This window comes from Pan paniscus, chromosome X (assembly GCF_029289425.2).
Source record: "Pan paniscus chromosome X, NHGRI_mPanPan1-v2.0_pri, whole genome shotgun sequence".
NCBI classification, from domain to species: domain Eukaryota; kingdom Metazoa; phylum Chordata; class Mammalia; order Primates; family Hominidae; genus Pan; species Pan paniscus.
Window position 1 is genome coordinate 153,372,632 of NC_073272.2, and position 23,626 is coordinate 153,396,257.

At 49.6% G+C, this 23,626-nt stretch overlaps 1 protein-coding gene and 1 non-coding gene across 3 annotated transcripts; both read left to right on the forward strand.

Moving 5' to 3' along the window:
* Nucleotides 1–923: 923 nt before the first annotated feature.
* ZNF275 (zinc finger protein 275) lies at nucleotides 924–19,747 on the forward strand. 2 transcript variants are annotated; one of them, XM_008964307.2, is made up of 4 exons: nucleotides 924–1,063; nucleotides 3,392–3,468; nucleotides 12,242–12,343; nucleotides 13,541–19,747. In XM_008964307.2, the coding sequence occupies exons 2-4, from the start codon at nucleotides 3,438–3,440 to the stop codon at nucleotides 14,695–14,697; spliced, it is 1,290 nt and encodes a 429-aa protein (XP_008962555.1). In that variant the 5' UTR covers nucleotides 924–1,063; nucleotides 3,392–3,437; the 3' UTR covers nucleotides 14,698–19,747. The 2 variants fall into 2 exon arrangements, with proteins under 2 accessions (XP_008962555.1, XP_003804905.1); XM_003804857.5 differs by lacking the exon at nucleotides 3,392–3,468 and having other exon boundaries at nucleotides 927–1,063.
* On the forward strand, nucleotides 18,293–18,396 carry LOC112438620 (small nucleolar RNA U13). Its single transcript, XR_003027021.1, has one exon. It is a non-coding gene; the product is annotated as a small nucleolar RNA U13 (small nucleolar RNA).
* Nucleotides 19,748–23,626: the final 3,879 nt, after the last annotated feature.

Here is a 23,626-nt window from a genome sequence, read left to right on the forward strand (position 1 = left end):
ACTTGAACAGACACTTTACAAAGAAAGATATAGAAATGGCCAGTGAGCACATAAAAGCATACTCAACATAATTAGTCATCAGGGAGATGATAATTGAAATAACAATGAGATGCGACTTCCCACCCTTTCAAATGGCTAAAAATAAAGGCTGACAACCTCAAATGTTGATGAGGATGGGAAAGAAAAGGAGCTCGCATACATTTCTGGTGGGAATGTAAATTGCACAACCACTTTGGAATACATTCTGGCAGTTTCTTATAAAACATAAAACTATCCTGTGATGTGGCAATTCATCTCTTAGGTATTTGCCCAAGAAAAATGAAAGCATATGTCCACACAAAGATGTGTACATGAATATTCATAGTAGCTTTATTTATAATCGCCCAAACTGGAAACAGCCCAGATCATAACCTGGTGAATGAACAAACCAACTCTGATATATCCAAACAATAGCATACTACTCAGCGATAGCACATTCAACAACATAGATAAATCTTAAAAACATCACGTTGAATGAAAGAATCCAGACACACAATAGTACATACGATCTGATTCCATTCATACAGAATAGTGGCTTTCCAGTCTTCGCCCTCAGTTCCCGACCCTTCACTCCCCCCACCACCATCTTGAAGATGCCCAAGGGGGAGAGGTCCCTTGCATTCCTTCGTTCCTTCCTTCGTCTGCTGGTCGATTTGTTCGCTCGTTCATTCATTCATTCGCACGCTCATTCCACTCCTCCCCACCTCCACCCAAGCGTCCAGCCCGCGCGCGCCGCTCCCCCGCAGGCTGATCAGACTTGCCTGCCCAGTCCGCGCCCGCCCAAACCCCGCCCCCTTCCCTCCACGCCCCCTTCCCGGGCCAATCGGGGACGAGACTGGGGCCGGGGCGGCGCCTCGCTCCCTCAGAACCCCCGGCGGCGCTCACGGCTCCGGAAACGCGCCGCGGGGCTGTTAGCTCGGCTGGGCACGGGCGGCTCCGTGGCGCTTCCTGCCACGCCAGGCCTGCCTGGGCCGCGCCAGCGCCGCTCCACCGAGGGCCGCGCGTCGGCCGCCGCCGGGCCTGGGTGAGTGTGCGGGCCGCGGGAGGATGTGCGGGGGGCGCTGGAGGGGCCGCAGGGCGGAGGTGATCGTGGGGGCGGCAGGAGGACGTGTGGACCTGAGTGAGAGTGCAGGGCCGCGAGAGGATGTGCAGGGCGTGCAGGACCGTGTGCGGGGTTGGAGCGAGTGTGCGGGCCGCAGAAGAGTGCACGGTGGAGGGAGGGGGCGTCTCTGGGCAGTTGGAGAGCTGCTCGGCCTTGGGCGGGCCAGAGCAGGGAACGGGTCCCGGATGACGACTACGAAGAGGCCCGAAGGCCTTCCCGAGGCGGGCGGGGGGCGGCGATCCCGGGTAGGAATCGCTAAAGTGTAGAGGCCTGCTCTGCTCTTTGGGGGACGCTAGGAGATGGGAACCGCTCAGGGGCGGAGAGAAAGGACCCCTGCCCCTAGCTCCTAGGAGCCCGATCTGGAGGGGGCATTGTAGGGGTGGGGGTTAAAGGACTTTTCCCTGGTCTAGGGGAGGGGCTGAGCCGCAGTCTGGGAGCTGGGAGGGTGGGCCAGGTGGGAACAGTTCCCGCTGGGGAGTCCCTCCTTTCCTTTTGAGTGGGTGGGAGTGGGGGGGCGGTTAAGCCTCAGCTTGGTGGGGAGAATGGGGGCCGGTAGGTAGCCTAGAGAGAGAGCTGTGGAGAGGCAGGGGAAAGGGGGCGGTGAGCCGAGCTCAAGGCCCTCTGTCTGAACCAGTCTTTTTCTGTCGCCCTGCTGGGGGCCGCCATCTCCCACTTCAGTGCCCCCGCCCCCTTAAACTCCTTTGCTGGCTCCTCCAGTCTATATTTGGGTGATTAATTATATATCTTTTCCACACACACCCCCCACTCGCCTGCCGCCCAAAGTCCATGGTCCCTTTCAAACAACCCCCTTCCCAGAGGTCCCACCCTGCCACCTTGTTCCAACTGAAGCCCTCCAGCCAGCCTTGACCTAGCTGGGCATGCGGCCCCCTCCAGTCTCCTTAGTCAATGAAACATTTCCTCTTCAACCTCAGCCCGACATTTTCCCTTTACAAGAGAATTTCAGATGGGATTGCTGGAACAGCACCTCCCCTAGGTACTAATGCTGCCTCAGCCCCTCCCCACCCTCACCTTCCCCCAACCCCGCAACATTGGACCTTCAAGTAGAAGCCACTTGCACAGTATCTGGCCCAGTTCAGTACATCCCCACAAAATGTTACTAGGGGGATGTACTGAACTGGGTCAGACACTGAGTTTTATATATAGAACCCTATTGAGCAGTGATTTGCAGCCTTCTGTCTGTGAGGGACCCCTTGGAAATCTACTAGAACATGTGAATTCTCTTCTAACCATCAGCACAGACTCAGAGATAGTGGGCTCCCATTTCAGCAGGTTCCTGGGCAGGAATCCTGTCCGTAACAGAGATTCTGAGAGTTGGAGAATCTGGGAACCTCCAGATTCTAGACAGGCCCCGTGTTAAGGAGGTGCAGCTCTGCATCATAATCTCCTGGGGTGCTTGTTGAAAAATGCAGACTCCTTGGTCTCTCCCAAACCTGCGAAACTCCCACATGAGTTCTTAGTGAACTCCACACCAGCTTTCTCACCCAGTGATCCAGCCCTTAGTCAAACCTGCCTGGGCTCCTTGGATGGCCCTGGGCTCTTTGCAATTTGCATAGCATCCCACCCCACCCCCAATTTCGAATCCTTTGTATCCAGGCGGTGTTACCTAAAGGAAGCTATACTTAAAATTTATTTCGATTTTTAGTAAGATGCCATGAATCTTCTTGGAGAAATGGGAACACAAAGCTTTCCTCAATTAAGTACAACAAACACTACAAAATCCCCTTCTGGTCTACCTTCTGGCTTTTTATAGAAAGGAAATAAGATAGAAACCCAAACAGAAAGAGACAGGTGCCCAGGCAAAGTGAGAGGAAACAGATGCCTTCCCACCCACACATACAGAAAAAGGCACACACAGACACAAATACCCCAAGAGAGACAGACTTTCCTGGTGAGACACCCTCTCTTTAGGCCCTTCAGGATTCTGCTACTTCGAGTAGCAGCCTGTTTGCTGCTTTGGGACGGGACGGGATGGGCCCACGTGGGGCCTTCACTTCCGCCTCCTGGCCTGTCAGGTGGAAAGAACATGAAGGCCAGGCTCAGCGTGGCCCAGGGCTTGGCTCAAGGGTTGCATCCTGGCCTGGCTAGGGTGGATCCAGATCGTGGCAGTATATATTCAGTTGAACCCTGTATCTGGCCCAGTTCAGTACATCCCCCAAAATGTGGGGGACATGTTCCTGGGAGGTGCACACAGGTCTGCTTCTGTTCACCTGAATTATTGCAATCCAACAGATGGGGCCTTACCTGCCAGGCTGATCCCTTGGAGTAGTTCTGAGGCATGATGAGTCATCCGTGTGTGTCTCTTTTGGGTAAGTCTGGGTGTTTATGCATGGTGTCTGCTGGCCTTGACGCTGGGCATGCTATCAGAAGACCCTATAGGTGGGGTTACAACATGGTGAGGAGTATCGTTTTGGTTCCGGAAGCACTTATATTTTCATCTGTGCCACTGTTGCTGAACTGTCTTTGCCCAGAGACAGTTCTCTCAATCCAAGCAATACAACTCACAGGAGAAAAGATATTCAGGAAAGAGAATCTGGAGTCTAATCTCCCTTTTGGATGGGAGAGGGAGCTGAAGGCATCCATCTGAATTGGATCTCTTGTGAGTGGAAACCTTTGAAGACACCCGTTGCTCTGGCCTAGAACTGAGCAGAACACAAGCCACCTGTTGTCTTCTGGGTAAACTCAAGCTTTAGGGCCTGAGGACATTCTGCTCCAGGTCTTTATTTAGATGCTTCAGAGAGTCCAGGTGTTTCTGGCACCCCTTGGAAGCTTCTGGAACCTTCCAGAGGAGCCTTATTTGGGTGGTCTTGCTGCCTTTCCCCTGCCCAGGGAAGGACAGCGCACCTGTTAGAGAATGTTGCTTGGCTATTTGTGCGATAAAATCAGTTGAATGCTGGTCTTTAGGCTCAGAAGCTACCGTTAGCCAGTAGCCAAACATCCAGCAGTGAGGCAGGGATGTTCTTAATCCAAAGGCAACCAGAAAACATCTCATTATTACTACATTTTGTGACGTGGGTTGTTTTTTGTCTCTGTTGAGTTCAACTCTTCATTTCTGTTCTTCCACATCAAAGTGGAATGATTATTTTGAGACTCTTAGTGTTTTCTGCTTTCATGCAGTAAATTTGATTTAAATAAGTTGGTTAAAATTTACATTGTGATCTAAAGCACGTTAGCAGGAAGATTTGTTCACTCACATGAGCTTTCATGTTTTAGAAAGCATAATTTTTCAAATTATCAGGCAGTAGGTTGACATTGACATCACTATTTTCCATTTATTCTAGCAGATGTTTGTTAAACAGCTGCAGTGTAATGGCGCTTGCCTAGGTCCAGTGTGCAATTCACAGCTGACCTTGACAGGGCCTTTGCTTTCTGGGAGTTTATAGTCTTTAGACTATCTTCAGATCCCATTGAAAGAAGGAGAGTAATACCACTTACGTTAAGGGTTGGAAATGTGTTTTCCCACAGTATTTCTTTGAGCTTTCATATTTCCCAGTTGTATGTAGGAGTGCACCCTATGAGATTCAGGACATGCTTTTGTGCTGTGAGTGAAAGTGCCTCACTTCAGGGTCAGCATTACCCTGTGTGTCCATTGGGTGTGCATTACAATGATTTTCATGTTCTGTCTGGAATTCCTTCGACCTTGATTCCCCAAGATCCACTGTCAGAAGGCAGTGGACACCTGCGTTTGTCACTTTTGTCACAGCATCTAGCTTCTTTTCCTGATTAGTTCCACCATTTTAAAATAGAAGAGTTGTGCAACATGGACCCTAAATGATCCGATTGTCTCTAGGATTGATGATAATTTTATTTTGAACTGCAGTAGGGATTAATGTGTTATCTTTTTTTAATGATCTTCCTTTGCTTCTCATGCAGCTCTTTTACCTGATATACTTGATTGATTAATTATGCACAGTTTTGTTTCCTTTTGTGGAAGCAGGGCCCACTTCTTTCCTCCCATTTTTATGAGTACCTTTTAAATGATCTCCGTGTCCAGGGCTCTGTCACTGTGGGTGGTGATCACGCAGCCACTGAGAGCTAAAGTACTCTCAGGCTAAGTCCCCTGCGTGAGCTGCTACAGGAAGGGGCACTCCTGTTGCTGCACAGGAAAGGATTATTAACAATTCATTTGGGGGTTGTGGCTCCAGGATTTCAACAGTTAATCATGCCAATTAAGTAAAAACACTTCAGTAGGATTTGCCCGATTAAGTTGAACACTTCAGGAGGATTCACTCAATTAAATGTGGGTGGCTTGGGAGGACTGTGTGTGTGTGTGTGTGTGTGTGTGTGTAAGAGACAGAGACGAAGAAAGAGAGAGAGGAATGGCATGTCTCGTTGTGCAGTGAGGGCATGTTAACAGGATGGTTTAAAGGCAGCACCCAAACACCCATATATACCATTAGGCCTAGATGACACTAAACCTCACCCCCAGTCTGTCTTCTGGCTGTGGCGTGGTGTTATAGGTTGGATATTATTTCACTCTTTTCTGGTGTGGTTTGAAAAGTCTCAAATCTTGGGAGCTAGATATTAAGCAAGTTTACCTCTTGGAGCCCTGGTTTCCTTCTCTGTGAATGGAGGCGGTAATAACCGCAGGATGTGGTAAGTGAATTACAGGAAGGGAGATGCATGTCTCCAAACACGTGTAGTGCATGCTCCAGGGATGGAAGTGTGCTCCATTTAATATGCCCCTCCCCACACACATTGATTCAGTCACCCCGCAATTTATCACGTACCCACTCAGGGCCAGGAGCTGCTGCAGACACTGGGGACTCAGGAGTGACCAAGAATGAGAAAGTGCCCCTGCGCTGTTGGAGCTCCATTTCTCCTGGGGACTGTCAGTTAGAAACAAGCAATTTCATTGGATAGTTTTTAGTTAGCAAAAGTGTTCCAAGTAGACTATGACGGGGACTAGAGAGTGAAGGCATTCTAAGGAGGTGACATTAGAGTTGAGGCCTGATGTGGGCCAGGCGCAGTGGCTCACACCTGTAGTCTCAGCATTCGGAGATTGAGGTGGGAAGATGGCTTGAGCCCAGAAGTTCGAGACAGTCTAGGCAGCATAGTGAGACTCCATCTCTACAATTTTTTTTTTAAGTTAAAATATTAGCTGGGCATGGTGGCACGCAGCTGTAGTCCCAGCTACTCAGGAGGCTGAGGCGGGAGGGTCACAAGCTTGGGAGGTTGAGGCTGCAGTGAGCTGTGATGGCACCACTACACTCCAGCCTGGGTGACAGAGTGAGACCCTGTCTCAGAAAAATAAAAATAGAGTTGGGGCCCGAATTCTCAGAAGGAGCCATCCATGAGAAGCCCTTGGTACTCTCAGCAGTTTCAGAGGCCTTGAAGGCCACAGTCTTGGCCTATCGAGGATTGAATGAAGGCCAGTGTGTCTGGATGTCACTGCGATGTGGCAGGGCAAGATAAGGAATTGGGGGGCTGGGCCAGGGCATTGTCAGAAGGCTAAGTTCTTAGGTCTCTGGCCTGAGGTCAGCGAGAAGAGGTCTCTAACAGGTCCTCTTTCTCAGAAGGTGTATCCACAATATCCCCCTCTACATTCCGTTTGGCAGCCAAACGTCAATGTCAATTGGAAGTGAATTTTTTTAAATGAATTGTGTAAGTAATTCATGACCAGTTCATTTTGTACTGGAAGCCAAAGTCAAATCAGACATCAAATGTATACCAGAGGAATCCAACGGACCAGCAGGGCCCTGCCCAGGTGACAGTGGGACAGAGAGGGTGTGGCTGCTGAGCACCCGAGGATGAACACGATCTCACACTGGGGAAGCCCCTGTGCCAGACAACCAGTTAAAGATGGGAATGGGGCTGCCTTGGACTCTGGGGCTAGATGAGGCCTTCTGCCCGCACTTCTTAGGTGCTGATAGCTTGCAGGGAGGAGCCCAGGAAGTCACAACCCCATGGGCCTGTCTCTAGGCTTTCTGGTCATTTCCCTTCATGGACCGCCCATAGATTCCTGCCAGCCCTTCTCCCCTGCACTTGCCTTGCTGTGTAGGGATCCCAGGAAATGCTGGTTTTTTTACCCAAGCAGAAGGGCTGCTCCCCATTGACTCCTTGGCCTCAGCCCTTGGCTTCTCACATGCTGAGCAGCTTTCTTACTCAAAGTCTTTTAAAAGCAAAATATTTTACAATTGTTATGCTTTTCTGATACCAACAAAATTCAGCTTGGTTACTAAAAATTCTCACATTACAGAAAAAGAAAGCAGATCTTTCTAGACCTTGACTCTCCCCAACTCCAACCCCATGTGGTCACATACATATTAGAGATGTGCTTATTCTAGCTACAAGTCACTCTCACTTTTTTCCTTTTTTCTCCTAAAATGCAAATATATACTTAGCCATCTCCTCCCCTTCCCTTACCCTCTTTAGGTTTTCAAGGGAGAAGTAACTATGTCTGCCTGTATCATCTACGAAGGATTCACATTTTTGTCATCTGCAGCACATCATTCTACGTTGGCACCTGTTGGTTTTATATTGAAACCCTCCAGTTTTCTTCCTGCTGAGTTCTAGGACTCTGGTAGTGTCTCCAGAGCTCTTAGCCACATCTGTCATTCATTCTTTCCCCCACTTTTTTGTGACGGGATTTTTTAGACTCTTTCTGTTGGTTCTAGTATCATGTTTTCCATTCTCCATCTGTTTACTTTTAACTTATCTGTGTCTTTATATTTAAAGTTTCTTGTAGACAGTATGTCTTGTTTTTATTACAGCCTCACAATCTCTGCCTTTTGATCAAAGTGTTTAGTCCATTTACACTTACCTTAACTATCCACGTGGTTGGGTTTAAGTTTACCATCTTGCTATTTGTTTTTATTTGCCTCTTCCATTCTTTTTTCCCCTCTTTTTCTTTACCTTTCTTCTTTCAGATTATTTTTAGTACATATTTGATCTCTGCTGTTGGCTTATTAGCATGTATCAGAGTCTTGGAGGACTTGTCAGAACACACAATCGTATGTTTTACTTCTGATGTTATAAACCCCACACTACCTTTTTATTACTTTTGCTTTAAATGATTGATTAATTGTTTTTTAAAAGATTTAAAAGTGAGGTGGGTAAAAGCATTGTATATTTCCCCACATATTTACATTCCTGGTGTTCTTCAAGCCTTTGTGTAGATCCATCTTTCCACCTACTATCATTTTCCTTCAACCCGAAAGATTTCCTTTAGTATTTCCTATAATAGAGATCTGCTGGTGATGAATTCTCTTAGCTTTTGTCTGAAAACAAACTTTATTTTGCCTTCATTTTGGAAGGAAATTTTCCTTGAATATAGAATTCTAAGTTGACAGTTTTGTTTTTCTTTCAGCACTTTAAAAATGTCATGCACTGGTTTTCTGACTTGCACATTCTCTGATAAGAAGTTAGTAATTACTCTTTGCTCCTCTCCACGCAGCAACATCATTTCTTTCCTCTGGCTATTTGAAGACTTTCTCTTTATCACTGGTTTTTCAGCAGTCTGATTATTATGGGTCTTTTAAAGTTTTGCTAGGGGTTGATTGACTTTCTTGGACGTGTGAGCTTACAGTTTTCATCAAATTTGGAAAACTGTCCTGCCATTATTTCTTCAACTGTATTTTTCATCCCTCCCCCCACTTTTCCTCACCTTCTCAGGTTCCAGTTATGTAGGTGTTAGACCACTTTCTCTTACCCCAGGTCATTAAGATGCTGTTTGTTTTTAAAAACTCTTTTTCTCTCTGAGCTTCATTTGAGATCATTTCTATTGCTATGTCATCAAGTTCTCTAATTTTTTTGTGTGGTATCTAATCTGCTGTTAATCACATCTAGTAAAATTTTCACTTTAAATATCATAGTTCCCACCTCCAGAAGTTCCATTTGGTTCTCTTTATATCCTCTATTTCTCTCACTATATTCCTGTTTTTCTTTTAATGCTTGTACATCATTAAACTCGCTGTTATCCTTGTCTGTGAGTCGTCACTGGTCATTTCTGTGTGTTTTTATTAACTGATTATTCTCCTTGTCCTGGCCACATTTCTGTGCTTTTTGGCATTTCAGTAACTTCTGATTGGATGTTGGGTATTATAAAGATTATATTATTGAGTGTCTGGATTTGGGGTGGTAGTTACTTGTGGATCAGTATGATCCCTTTGAGGCCTATTTTTAAGCTTTCTTTGAGACAGGTCTTTTGTAGCTTTGGCTCTAGGAATAGATCAGCCCTACTACTAAGGCCTCTGGATTCTCTGCTGCATGTCCCAGGTGATTACAGAGGATTCTCTATACTGGTTGATCAGACCTTGAATGTCTCCCTACCTTTGTGTGTCCTGAGAATTATTCAGCTTACAGCTTCCTGGTCACCCTTTTCCTGGGCTTTTGGAGTTTCACTCTATGCATGCATGGGCCTAGTAGTCAGGAAAGACTCAAGGGGAGGCTTATACAGATTTTTTGAAGCTCTTTTTACTGCATAACTAACTCCTTTCTGGAACTCTGCTCTGCAACTTCCAGCTGCCTCAGCTGCTCTGAATGCTGGCCTGTGTCTCCTCAACTTGGCGAAGCCACTAAGCTCTATTTGGTTCTCGCCCACCCCAACACACAGTCTCGATCTGGAAATTGCCTCCAGGCAGAGAGCTGGGGCAATGATAGGGCTCCCGTCATCTGTTTCTCTTCTCTTGGGGATCATGATTCTGTGCTTCCTGCTGTCCAGTGTCTGAAAACTTGTTTCACATATATTTTCTCCATTTTTTTCTACTTATTTATGGCAGGATGTGAAATCTGTTCCTTGTTACTCCATCGCAGCCAAACGTGGAAGTTTCTGTCCATTCTTTTTCACATAACATCTTTAATTTTATATAAGAGTCTTTCTGGAGTAGCTGGATTTTGTGGGCCTTGAGCCAGTGTAAGAGCCTTCCTTTTCACTGAATTATGAGTTGAATTGAATTGAATTGTCATCACAACAGGAACTGTGTAGCTGTTTCTTAGAATTCACTGAAGTGGGAGGCCTGTGATGCACGGATGCCGGTGGTTGAATCTTTCACATATTTTGCAATTTGGAAGAAGAAGATAATTTGTACAAATCATTCAGCTCTTTTATTTAACAATTTAGTGTTTGAAGATCTTTTCTTTGAGGCTTATTTTTCCAGCTGTTTTGTTCCACTTTTCATTTGGGTTGAACACGTTAGAGAACTGCTGTCATGTGTACCTGTCTCGCTGTCACCGGGCTCCTTGTGTCAGTGGGCTGTGGCTTTTAAGGGCCTCACTGCTGGTCTAGAAGCCCCCATTCCTGCTCTCTTCCCTCCGGCATCTTGATCCGGTTTTTTGTTGCCTCTACAAAGTTGGAAAGGGTCTCTCATTTCCTGGTTATTTCTTCTGATGATCTTGGTGTGCCTCCTTCCTGTGCAGCATCAGCATGGACTTCTAGGCTTGCCAGTCTCCCTGCCCTTGGCTTTCTGTCTAGGTCTGTCTTCTCCTAGCTGTGCCTGGGCTGGCATCTGCTGGTCTTGTCTTGGCTCCCTCTGGCCTGCCTCTGTTCATTCTTTGCCAGGCTACTTTCCCCATTGTTCAAGATGTGTTTTCTCAGGCATCTCCGTGCCCTGGCTCGTCATTCAGCCAGCATGTGAGAGAAGACTCAACAAGATCAGAAACCAAGGAAGAGGAAATCACCAGTCTCTTCCCAGGGGATCCAGGGACAGGGCTGTCGTCACTCATGGCCTTTTTCACTTTCTTTAGTTCCACCTACTCCCCAAGGTCTTACCCTCCCCAGGATGGAGCCCCAGGAAACCAGGTCCTGGCAGTCCCTCTTGAGATGCCAGAGGCCCAGGTGAGCTGTGCTTCCCTCTGCCTTGCTTGGGATTCTCTCACCGCTCCCTGAATCTGGCCTCAGCCTCTGTCTCTTGCCCCAGCATGACACACGGCAGAGTATGAACCCCAGCTGCTGCCTTCCTACCCTCCCTCTGCTTCTCTTCTGGAGGCTGCCAAGGATTGGATGTCCACTGGGCTTGGAGTTCCAATCATCCAGATGGGGAAGCTGAGTTTCCATCCAGGAAAGTGATTGAATGGAGGTCCCTTGGAAAGACGAGAGGCCAGGTCCATGGCCCAGGGATCCTAGTGCTTGATCAGGTTCTCTTTTCAGGACTTCTTGGAGCTGTGGTTAGGCCTCCATGTTAGCAACAGACACCCACTCCAGACCCTCACCTCTTGTCCCTGGCATTACTGGCGCTGCCCCTGCCTCATTCTAAAATAGATGGAAAGACTGATTAGCCCTGGGAATTCTTTCAGGATTTGGTGACATTTGATGATGTGGCATGGTACCTCACCACAAGGGAGTGGTTTAAGCTGGACCCTGAACAGAGGGCACTGGAATATTATGGGAACGTGACCTCTGTGGGTAAGGATGTCCCAGCCCTTCCTCAAATTCACCACCTTCTTGGAGTGGGGCAGGGGGCACATGGCTACTCCCACAGAAGCTCACCTTCTCCCTGGGTTGTGGGGAAACACAATGGGTCTGCCACACCTGATATGTCAGAGTAGTATGAGCTCCCCCAACTCCTCTTGGCATGGAAAGAACCCCTCTCAGTCTTTTACTGGGAAAGAAATTAGAACACTGCCACTGTAATGTAGAATGCCCTTTTCATTTTAATGCACAAATTATGCAAATTGCATGGCCATTTGGTTTGAGTTTATTTGTGAGAAAGGTTGACGTGATCAAGATCTTGTTCACCCATTAAGGGTCTGCATGTGCGCAGTGGGGAGGAGGTTTTAGGAGGAGAGACGTTGGGAGTCAGATTTGGGAGCTGTTGAAGTCCACGTGTCTGGGAAGAGCATGAAGTTAAATGTGTGAGCTCTGAGTGGGTGGACAGAGAGAAGACAGGGTAAAGATCACCTCCTCAGGGTGGCCACTTGATACTCCACAGAGCCTCCCCAAGGTGGGCCCAGAGGCTGCCTTCCTCAAGCTCCTGGAAGGAGCCTGACCTTGGGAAACACCTTTGAACTGAATGAATGACTTGCCTAAAGCCTGGTCTTTGAAGATTGAAGGGGGTTCCCCTTCAAAGGCCTTGCCTATGTTCCTCCACTATTCTCATGTCATCTCTGGCTGTCGCCATAACCAATCTCCTTTCCCATGAGCAGGCGTTCCTGTTTTAAATCCTGCCTTGGTCCCTCACCTGGCACAAGGACAAGTGCTACTGGTGTCAGACCCATCGCCCAACACTGATCCTGCTAAGTACTCTGGTGAGTGAAAAAGAAATGTGAGGAAATTGGGGGAGACCCAACCAAGCTGCTATGGGGCATGGGTTAGGGTTGGAGAGCCCAGCTGAGCTGTTAGGCTTCAGGTTAGGGTTGGGGGTCCCAGCTGAGCTCTTGGAGTTGAGGTTAGGGTTTGGGGGCCCTGCTGAGCTCTTGGGCTTGAGGTTAGGGTTGAGAGAAACAACTGATCTCTCAGGGGTTTGGGTTAGGGTTAGGGTCCCAGCTGAGCTCTTGGGGTTGAGGTTAGGGTTGAGAGGATGAGCTGGCCTCTTAGAGGTTTTGAGTTAGAGTTGGGGGGTTCCAGCTGAGCTCTTGGGTTCGGGTTAGGGTTGAGGGACCCAGCTGAGCTCTTGGGGTTGAGGTTAGGGTTAGGGGGTCCAGCTGAACTTCTGAGGTTGAGGTTAGGAGTAGAGGGGCCCATTTGGGCTCCTGGGGTTGAGGTTAGGATTGAGAGGATCAGCTGGGCTCTCTGGGCATTCAGGTTAAAGTTAGGACCCCAGCTGAGCTCTTGGGGTTGAGGTTAAGTTTGGGAGCCCTGCTGAGTTCTTGGGGTTGAAGTTAGGGTTGGGGGGCCCAGCTGAGCTCTTGGAGTTGAAGTTAAGGTTGGGAGGGCTCAGCTGAGCTTTTGGGGTTCTAGTTAGTGTTTGGGGCCCCAGCTGAGCTCTTGACGGTGAGGTTAGGGTTGAGAGGATCAGCAGGGCCCTTTGGAGATTCGGGTTATGTTTGGAGATCCCAGCTGAGCTCTTGGAGTTACAGTTAGGGTTGGGGGTCCCAGCTGAGCTTTTGGAGTTCTAGTTAGGGTTTGGGGCCCCAGCTGAGCTCTTGATGGTGAGGTTAGGTTGAGGATCAGCAGGGCCCTTTGGAGATTCAAGTTATGTTTGGGGATCCCAGCTGAGCTCTTGGGGTTGAGGTTAGGGTTGGGGGACCCAGCTGAGCCTTTGGGGACATGTGTGGCTGCTCTCTGGTCACAGAAGGGGTGACCTCCTCAGCACCACTGTGGTAGAGAGTGTCCAGAATGAGGTCCCTCTGCCCCTGGCTTCTGCAGTCCTTGCTTCTGGTGGCTTCCGGGCCCAGGCCACGTGCTCAGTGGCTGTCTCAGAAAGAAAAAGATTCTTGACAAAGGAGAGGCCCTTCCCTCCTTCATCCTCTGCAGACTACACTGCCTTCTGTTTATCGTTTCAGAAAGCACCTCCGCGACCCGACACCAGATGAAGGGGGAAGATGCCCAGCCACAGGAGATGGCGTCCACAAGCTTCCCAAGGGCCAGTGGTCCCAGTCCTGAATTCAGACAGCACGGGGACTCTGACGGGAAGAGAGGGAGCCCACAGAATCTGCCCATAGAACATCATTTTGCTTGTAAAGAGTGTGGGGACACCTTTCGGCTTAAAGTCCTGCTTGTCCAGCACCAGAGAGTCCACAGTGAGGAGAAGGGCTGGGAATGTGGCGACTGCGGGAAGGTCTTTAGGGGGGTGGCGGAGTTTAATGAGCACAGGAAAAGCCACGTAGCTGCGGAGCCCCGGCCCGGCCCCAGTAGGGCCCTGGAGAATGCCGCGGAGAAGAGGGAGCAGATGGAGAGGGAGGCAAAGCCCTTCGAGTGCGAGGAGTGCGGAAAACGGTTTAAGAAGAATGCAGGCCTGAGTCAGCATCTGAGGGTCCACAGCAGAGAGAAGCCCTTTGATTGCGAGGAGTGCGGGCGGTCGTTCAAAGTCAACACCCACCTCTTCCGACATCAGAAACTTCACACTTCGGAAAAGCCTTTCGCCTGCAAGACGTGCAGCAGGGATTTCCTGGATCGCCAGGAGCTTCTCAAGCACCAGCGCATGCACACTGGCCACCTGCCCTTCGACTGCGACGACTGCGGCAAGTCCTTCCGAGGGGTCAACGGGCTGGCCGAGCACCAGCGCATCCACAGTGGGGCCAAGCCATACGGGTGTCCCCACTGCGGCAAGCTCTTCCGAAGGAGCTCAGAGCTCACCAAGCACCGGCGGATCCACACGGGCGAGAAGCCCTACGCCTGCGGCCAGTGCGGCAAGGCCTTCCGCCAGAGCTCCAGCCTCCTGGAGCACGCACGCATCCACAGTGGCGAGCGGCCCTACGCATGCGGCGAGTGCGGCAAGGCCTTCCGTGGGCCCTCTGACCTCATCAAGCACCGGCGCATCCACAGCGGACTGAAACCCTATGAGTGCGACAAATGCGGCAAGGCCTTCCGCCGGAGCTCTGGCCTCAGTCGCCACCGGCGGATCCACAGTGGGGCGCGGCGCTGCGAATGCAGCCAGTGTGGCCGCGTGTTCAAGAGGCGCTCGGCACTGCAGAAGCATCAGCCAACCCACCACGAGTAGAAACGCCCTGTGGTCCCGCGGGACAGGGACGGAGTCCCCAGAGGGGATGGCAGAGTCAAAGGAGATGAACAGTTTTGTAGCGCTTATATATTTTGTCTTCCAAAAGATTGAGACCGATTTATACTGCCACCAGCAATTTATAAGTGTTACGTTATGCCCATCAAGAGTAGCTTGTACCATTTAACTTAGTTTGGCTAGTTTAACTGGTAGGAAGTACCATCAAGGTATTTCAGTCCACATGCCTTGAATCCAAGAATGAGAGACGACAAATCTGGATGTGGGGTAGGGAGGGGCTTAGAGGTCATCAACTCCAAGCTCCCCCCGCCCCAGAGAAACACACAGAGCTATTCCACGATGGCGTCCTCATAATGTGATCCCAGCTTTCCTGAAGAGAACGTTGCCCTCATGATTTTTGGCCTACTTGAATTTATAAATTTTTAGGGATGTAAATAGAACACTCAAATGTCTTAAAATATTTAATTTATTAATTTAGTTATACATACATACTGTAAATCACATATTATATAAAATAATATATTAATTTAGAAAATACCCCATTTTTGCCACCCTCCCTTTCACGAAATCATTTTACTCTGACTCCTCACCGTCTTCACCAACATGGGAACCCTGTTTGAGTCATCAGACAGTTTCAAGACACACCCAGTCACTTCCATCCGAGCTCTGCACGGTCGCTCAGTGACGATCCCTTCATGAGGCTCTCATTAGAAATTTTCTCCCAAGCCATAAGACCATATTTGCAGAACATTAGGACGATTTCTCTTGTCGTTTTTTAATCTGTCCTGTGACTGTACAATATAACCACTTAAGGTCATACTTTTTCAAACAACCTTTAAACGTCTTTTCTTTTAAAGCACCCAAAATGTCATTGTGAGGCCAAACGCCTAGTAACAGTTACTGAATCTGGGTTAAATGTCTGTATCTTTTTTTCTTAAACCATTTCAATTTGGTGTCCCCTATACATATCCAAAATTAGCATCGATTGGGGTTGTTTTGAACTAATGGGTCTTGTCCTCAAGCAGCGCTATTTTGTTCAAAATAAAATAGTTGAGAGCATGCCCCTAAGAAGAGATACATCTCAAGGACTCAAGTGCAGGGTGACGCCTCCTTTTGGAAACGAGCCTCTCCTGGTATCAGGCCTAGATGGTACTTCTCCAGCCTTCCGTTTCTTGTTCTATAAAACGGGGGTGATCACAGCACCTACCTCCGAAGGTTATCACGAGGACTGCCATCGTGGCTGCAGAGTGCCAGGACCACCAGCCTGGCATGGAGGTACACACTCAGTGAAGGCCATCTGCTGTCATTGTCATTGTCATAGTTATTGCCGTCATTCTGTGGCTTGTCAATTCCAGAACTGGGGATAGGCCCCAGGCCTCCTGACCACCAGTCTCATCTTTCTCTTATGCGATGACTTAAATGGTGTTTCTGTTTTTTGCATGCAAATGGTCCGTTCATCTCCTTTGACTAGTTATCAACTTACCTTCGGATATATTAACTTTATGTAGCAGTTCTTTCTATATTGATGGTGATGTTCTCTTTTCCAATTTTATTGCTTTGCTCTTTGTAGCAGTTTTATTACGTTTTTGTTGTGAAAGCTTTTAATTTTTACATATCCAAGCATTCATTTTTTGTCCACTCAGTCATAACTTTCATTGCTTCTGTAGCTAGATATGATGACATTTTCTCTAGAATTTTAATTACAAACAAAAAGCTGCAACCCCGGCCCATCAGAAGGTGAGTACACCAGGTGGGCAGGCTGGATGGAAATGGGCCAGAGAAGCAGGCTCTTTCCTCATCCGAGATGCGGACTCCGTGTCTATCTGTGGGCACCACTTGACTATCCAACCTGGCCACTGCGGCACACTGGAGATGCTCCCATCATAGATTAGCCAGAACTCTGTGACTGCTCATCATTATAGACCCCTCCAGCAGCAGCGGGGCTTGGCCTCACCTAGATCAATGGAGTGGTCCAAACTTGGTCTGGGAGCAAGCAGCCCAGCCATCCTTTGAGCTCCTGGGAGCCTTGGCAATGCTCCGAGTGGATTCAGTGACTGAGCAGCAGATTCACCCAAGAAACATCTCCTTGGACACAAGAAGACTTGCCTAGACCACATCCTCCTTTCAGCCGGTGACTCTAGAACTAGAAAGAGATTGGTTCATAGGCTTCTGCTGTGGGCAGCTAGGGGAAAATTCACCCATGTGTTCTGGCATCACTTCCTATAGCCACACCTAAGTGAGGGCAACAGAGCAGAGGCTCGGAGAGGAACCCTCCCCTCCGATGGCTTGTGCGTTATGCTGATAGAAGCTGGCAGCACTGCCCTGGGCTATGATTTGCAACAGCCATGCCCAGGAGGAGCACTAAAGCAAAGGTTTGGAGGGCAGTGGAACCCTTCTGAAACCCTGTGTGGCATAGAAGTAGAAGCTGGTCCTCCTGGGTCTGAGCTACCATTTCCAGCGGGCTCCCCCAAGAGGAACAGCAGCAAGGGCTAGCGAGGAACCTGCCCCTCCAGTGGCCCACAGAAGCCACAGATAGAAGCCAGCCCCACCAGGGCTGTGCTGTGACTTCCCAGCAGCTGTGGCTGGGGACAGGGACACTAGGAGGGCCTGGCAAGGAAGTGTGCCCTTCTCGTGGGCCCACCAAGGCTGAGGCAGAGCTTCCTAGCAGACACAACTTGGAAGGGCTTCTCAGGCACCCATCCTGGGAAGCAAGGTCCTACAATGACCCCTGTGACCTTGGCCAGAAGGTCCTCTCAAATGGACCCAGGCCACCACAATAGCACTATGCGACATCTCCACCCTGACCCCCAGGCTGGAGAGGAGCCAAAAGCACTTGTTACATAGTGATTCCTTTTGCCCTGTGGGCCTCAGTTCTTGCAGTAGTTGTGAATCTGTGTCTGAAATCACTACTTTCTTCTCGGATCCATTTTCTCTTTTCGAGTTGTTAGGATGTGTTTTGTACAGCTGTCATTTGATAAAGAAGGTTGACCTCTACCAGGGGCAAGTCTGGCACCTTTACCTAGAAGTACTCTGCCATGTCTTGCCCATTCATTTGTCGTTTGTTGGGTTTCATGAGGGATCCCATTGAAGTAGATCCCTTTTATGAAGGGATCCCATTGAATGCAGCATTAACTCAGAACGTAGCATAAAGTCGTCACTGCTCCCAGCTGGGACGTGGTGTCTTGGCATCCCTTCCTGCCGTCCTTGACTCTTTCCCATCTTCAGTTCTATAATTTTCTCCCAAACAAATGCTCTTTTAGAGTTAACACTAAAGATCTGGTCTTTGCCGTCAAGGTTGACGGAACAGCTGTTCATGGTGTTTGCGGTGAAACCCGTGTTCTCTTTCAATGCAGTCTGTGGCTTTAACGTGTGTCCTGTAATTTCGCCAAGTTCATTTCTTGCCTCTGGTAACTTGGGGGTGGATTTCCTTGGGCTCTCTAGGTGTACTGCTATGTCAGATGCAAAATGTCACCCAGCTTCCTGTCACATATCCTTGTCTGTGCATTCATGCATCTACCTCATTCCGGTTTTCTTTCTAATCTCATGTATTCCTGTTGTGAGGGAATGTGTTCTTTTCCCGATCCTTTTGTAGTTCATACACGTGACAATTGGGTTTCCACGCACGTGCATGAGATGTTCCTCCTTCAAACCTTGTTACTATGTCAGCACATTACCCGCCTGGCATGGAAAAAGAAAAAAAAAAAGAAATATGTTCTTTTCCTACCATTTGAAAAAAATCCTCCATTGCTTTTATTAGAGTTTTGAATACTTGTGAAAATTTTCAAAAGAAAGTAATTGATTACCATTTTTGCTGCTTATTACGATGAGCTGTGTCCATTAGCTGTGTCACCCCACTCTTGCATTTCCAGAATAGTCCCTACCCAATTGCAGCGGGCATGTTTCTCGAGTGGTGTTGCATTCCATGTGCTTGATTTTGTCCTAGAACTGGCACAGCGCCTGCCCTACCTGCAGCCCTGGGTTGTGGCCCTGTTGCGTACCATGTGATTTGCCACCCTGCTTCTAGGCCATATTAATTCAGCCAGAACTGAACACCTGATCCAAGGGCAGCAAGCAATCATCAGAGCATAGAGCTGGCAGAACATGGTAGACCACGGACACCACCAGGCCTTCCAGATCTGAAATGCAAACAAGGAAACAGAAGCTTCTAGGCATCAGAAGGTGTGGGGAGCAGCACAGTACTCAGAAGAGTGAGGAGTGTGGCGCCTGCTGGGAGGAAGGCCTGGCCATGGTATGTTCTTGGATTTCTGGCAGCAGCCCTCATTGGTCCACGTGCGTCCCCACTACAGACTCCTTGACTTGAGCCAGCTTGAGTGGGTCTCTACTCTTTTCTATTGTGTTTTGCCACTTGGCTGCTTCCTGGCCAAGTCGCACCTGACTGCATGAACACCTGTTCAAACATGTGTTCTCTGTTCTCTAAGATGGGTGAAAGTCGATGCCTTCTAGTCTCAGTGAATTTAACCTGTGATTTTATGTCTAGGTATATTGTTCCTTTACTGAACCCACCACGTGCGGGCCATAAAATGAGTGAAATCACAGTGCACCCTGTTCTCTTATTTTTGAAGTGTTTCACGATTTCCAGCATGTCCATCAGATGGGGGGATTGCTAACTTCTCACTTACTCATGTACTTACATTCTGTAGTTCTCATTGCATCACTTTGGATGTTTACTTTGAAAAGCAGAAACTGTCTCTTTAAACTTGGCCCTCAATGTCATTTGCATATCTCTGAGAACAATAGCTATGTCCCACCCCAGTTTGTATTTCCGTTGGTTGTTGGCACTTTTTTCTCATTCCCCCCATCTCATTACCTTGTCTGTTTTCTGGCACTCACTATAATCAGCCTTGCACTAGAGCTGTTTGTGGACTTGGCTTCACCCCCTCCTCCTCAGCCCTCCCCCACCCATTAAATTGTGAGCTCTTAGAAGACAGGGGTGGCCTTTCATGTCTGATCCCCTACCAAATCTAGCACAGTGCCTTGCATCAAGTAGATTTCAATAAATATATGTTAAATGGCATTGGTCTTCCTTGACGTCTTTTGTCAAAGCTTCATTTACCACGTTCCTTGCTCCTTTCTCCATGCCATGGGGTTCTATACTTGTCCTTGCACTTGGAAACTGCCCCCTCCTGGGGTCCAGGTGCTGTTGTGGCCCCTGCTGGGAACGGTTATTCCAGTGCTTGCTGGGCACTTGGAGGGAAGAGGAAGCACCCTGATGGGGAGGCTGGTTTGCCTGGAACTCTGAGCTCTCCCTTGGCAGAAAGGGGTCTTTCACTCAGCCTCCCCTCACCGCAGCTAGGGCTCCCCAAATCGGAATTCCAGGTGGGAGCAGAAGCCAAGGCCAGATCCTCAGCTCCTCCCTCAGGGACTGGGAATGGGATAACATGGCTTTGGGACTTGAGAATCATCCCTAGGCTGCATAGGGGTGGGAGCAGGAGTTCAGTCCTCTTGGTGGCCTGTGGCTGGCCCTCTGCCTGGTGACCACTGCCTCAGAGAAGTCAGGGGCAGGAGCAGGCCCCAGTTTCCTGGCCCTTCTAAATGCCAACGGCTCAGCTGTGGAGCCAGCAGCCCAACTGCAGAAGGACATCCCATCCCTCCGGCTCCGGGATGCACATCCCGATGGGAGCCAACAGGAGGAGACAACATGACTCTCTCCACTGCCCCAGTCTCCCTGGCTTCTGGCAGGGGCCCATGCTCATCACAGCTGTCGATTCTCCTACCCCAGGTGCAGCTCTGGGTGGGTGGAGCGATACCACCCCCCTTGACGGTTGCTTCCTACTTAGCAAGGCAGCCACCTCCCGGTGCGTCCACCCCCAGCCAATGCCTGCCCCGGCCTGGCCCAGCACTTGCCATTTGCAAGTCACTTAGTTGCTGGAAAAGCATCATTATGTGCTTGTTACTGAGAATTCTACCTGTTTGTTTTTTCTTAAAACATGTGCAAGCTGTTCTGGCAAGTCTCAGATGTGCATGGGTCCATTTGGACAGCTGACACTGCACCCAAGGCAGGAGGGGACAGCATGGGGTTTTCTCTGGGAATCCTATGAGCCCCTAGTAGAGGATTGAGAATATTCTCTCCTGCCCCTCTCCTAGTTCCCCTGCCTGCCTGAGCACTGTAGCTCTTCCAACACCACCCTCTATAGAACAAATGAGAAGGCATCTGAGGAAACGGGATGTGCCTTTTGGCTCTCCTCCCTGGTGGAACATTAAAAAATCCAAGATTAGTGGAAAGATCACATGCTACACCCTAGAAGTCTCTTGCTGGCCTGAGATTCACAGTCCCAAACCCCTAATCTCTGGGCCAGTGTCTGCAGCCCTGATTCCTCTAGCCCAAATTCCCCATCACAGCCCTCCGCCCCAGCCTACCTCTCATTACAGGAAGGACAGGCCAACAGGTAGAAATGGGGGCTTCTGCTTCCATGCCTACTGCATTTTAGCTTCTCCTCCCCAATACTCTCCCAGCTTATTTTCCTGAAGCTTCCAGAGCTGTGTCTTTGTCCACCCTCACTAGTCTCCAGCAGACGTGATGCACCTTCTGGGCTAAAATGCATTTCATTCAAAAGCTCACTGCATAATAAAAACATGGCCTGAAATCTTTTTCGGGCAAGATGTGTCAGAAAAACTCTCTGCTCTGTCATCCCTTTTCTGACCTTTATTCAACAAGTATTTATTGAGCACCTGCTCTGTGCTGGGCCCCAGAGATGTAAAAGCAAGTGACAAGGTCCTTGCCCTCAAGGACAGAGTGCCAGAGAGAAACAGACATGCAGCCAAAATGTCACCACAAGTGGGGCCTATGGTTCACCAAGCTGTGCTCCTGGGTAGGATTTGTGCACTTGAGTGGAGGCAGGTTACACAACAACTACCAAGCCAAATGCATACAACATTAGTGGATAAATCCCCCCACTCCCTCCTCAGATGCTATGGGGTTTTATTAATACATTCCTCTCTGGCACCTCTCCATCCCTGCCCCAGCCCCGCTCCAACAGCCTCACTGGCATCCCTGTCTCTTTGCCTTGCCTTGCCTTGCCTTTCTGGACCCAGTCCATGTTCCTCTCTGCACCTGTCGACCTCTAGGGGAGGAAGGCAGCTCCAAAGGGGTGGTCCTCACCCGAGCCCAGCAGGCCCCACCGTGCTACAGAGCATTCTTTACTGTAAGGTCGGCCTGTCACCTCAGCACTTTCAAAGGTGGGTGGGGCCAGCACCTCAGGGTGCTGTAAGCTGGCTGGGCTACGTCACTCCTGGGATACTGTGCTGCTGGTTCTCTGTCCATCCCAGTCCTCTGCCCCATCTCCAACAAGCCAGCTTACCCCACAAGTTTAAGTCTGTTCATCCCTTTCTTCCCTATCGCAAATTCTGCAGTCCTGAGGTGTTTCCTCTGGGCCTCTACAGTCCAAGGGCTTCTGGCACCACCACCCCTTATTGAGCTGTTCGTCATTGGTGTCTACAGGTGTCTCCCTTCCCCCACAGAAGTCTCCTTCACCTTTGAACACCCACCTGCTGGATGCCACAGGGGCCCAGACAGAGAGGGCCCTAACCACACCCTGCCCCCAACCGGGAAGGGGCCCCTCCCTCCTCCCTGGGCTCCCTGTTCTGCCAGACCCTGACCCCACAGCCTGGGAGAGGCTGCAACCCCAGACTTGGAGCCCCCTAGGTAAGGTGGAGCAGATCTCCCTGGACCCCACCAGACACTGGGGCACTGGATGAAGATGTCTTTGGAATTCATGAGAGGAATCAGCTCTCCCACCCAGGGCCATGTCCTTGGGGATGGGACAGGTGGGACAGAATGTAGCCTAAGCCTGGGCCTCCCCTCACCTCCTGTACCCCCAGATGGAAGTGGTGGAGATGATGGATCAGATCATCCACGGGTGTGGGAGGACTCATCAGGACTGGGCCAGCCCCAGCTCCAGGGGGCCCCGGCCACAGAGCCCATGGCATTGTCCATGATGCTGCTGAACCTGGCAGAGCAGCTCAGGGAGGCAGACAAGGAACTGGCAGGCAAATACACAGAGCTGGGGAACTGGTGCACTTGGAGGATTCTGCAGCTCATGCAGGTTGGGGGGGCCTGGGGACCTGGACAGCAGGGGGCCCTCCACTCCCCAACTCCCCAGGGTGTCCTCGGGCTTTACACACCTGAAGAGAGAGACATGGGGAGGTCCCCACCTGAGGAAGGTGGAGGGCTCAAGGGCTGGAGGGAGGGTGTGGAGCCCTAGGCAAGGCCTGACAGCAGGAGACCCTCCAGATCAAAGTCCCTCCCAGGCCTCTGGGTGGCCACTGCACAAAGGTGCTGACCTCCTGGTTGGAGGTAGCAGGTGAGTGGCAGATGCCTGGAGAATGGGGATGGATGAGGCCTCCACCATGGCTCAGAAGGTCCCCAAGGTCAGGAGCTGCCAAATAGGAGGGTCCAAATGGTGGAGGTTGGGGGTGTTGCCCCTGAACCTCAAGAAGCCTCAGGGCACCAAGCCCACTTTGGAAGGGCAACAAATGCCAATGACCAAGGCCAAAGCCCAAATTTCACCATCGGGGAATGAACTTCCAAGATTCAGTAATAATTCTGAAATTTATCTCTGGTATGGTTTGGCTGTGTCCCCACCCAAATCTCGTCTTGAATTCCCACATGTTGTGGGAAGGACCCAGTGAGAGGTTCAATTCAATTACCATGGGGGCAGGTCTTTCCCATGCTGTTCTCAGGATAGTGAATAAGTCTCACAAGATCCGATGGTTTTTAAAAGGGGCATTTCCCTGCACAAGCTCTCTTCTCTTGTTTGCTGCCATGTGAGATGTGCCTTTCACATTCCACCATGATTGTGAGGCCTCCCCAGCCACGTGGAACTGTAAGTCCATTAAACCTCCTTCTTTTGTAAATTGCCCGGTCTCGGGAATGTCTTTATTGGCAGCATGAAAA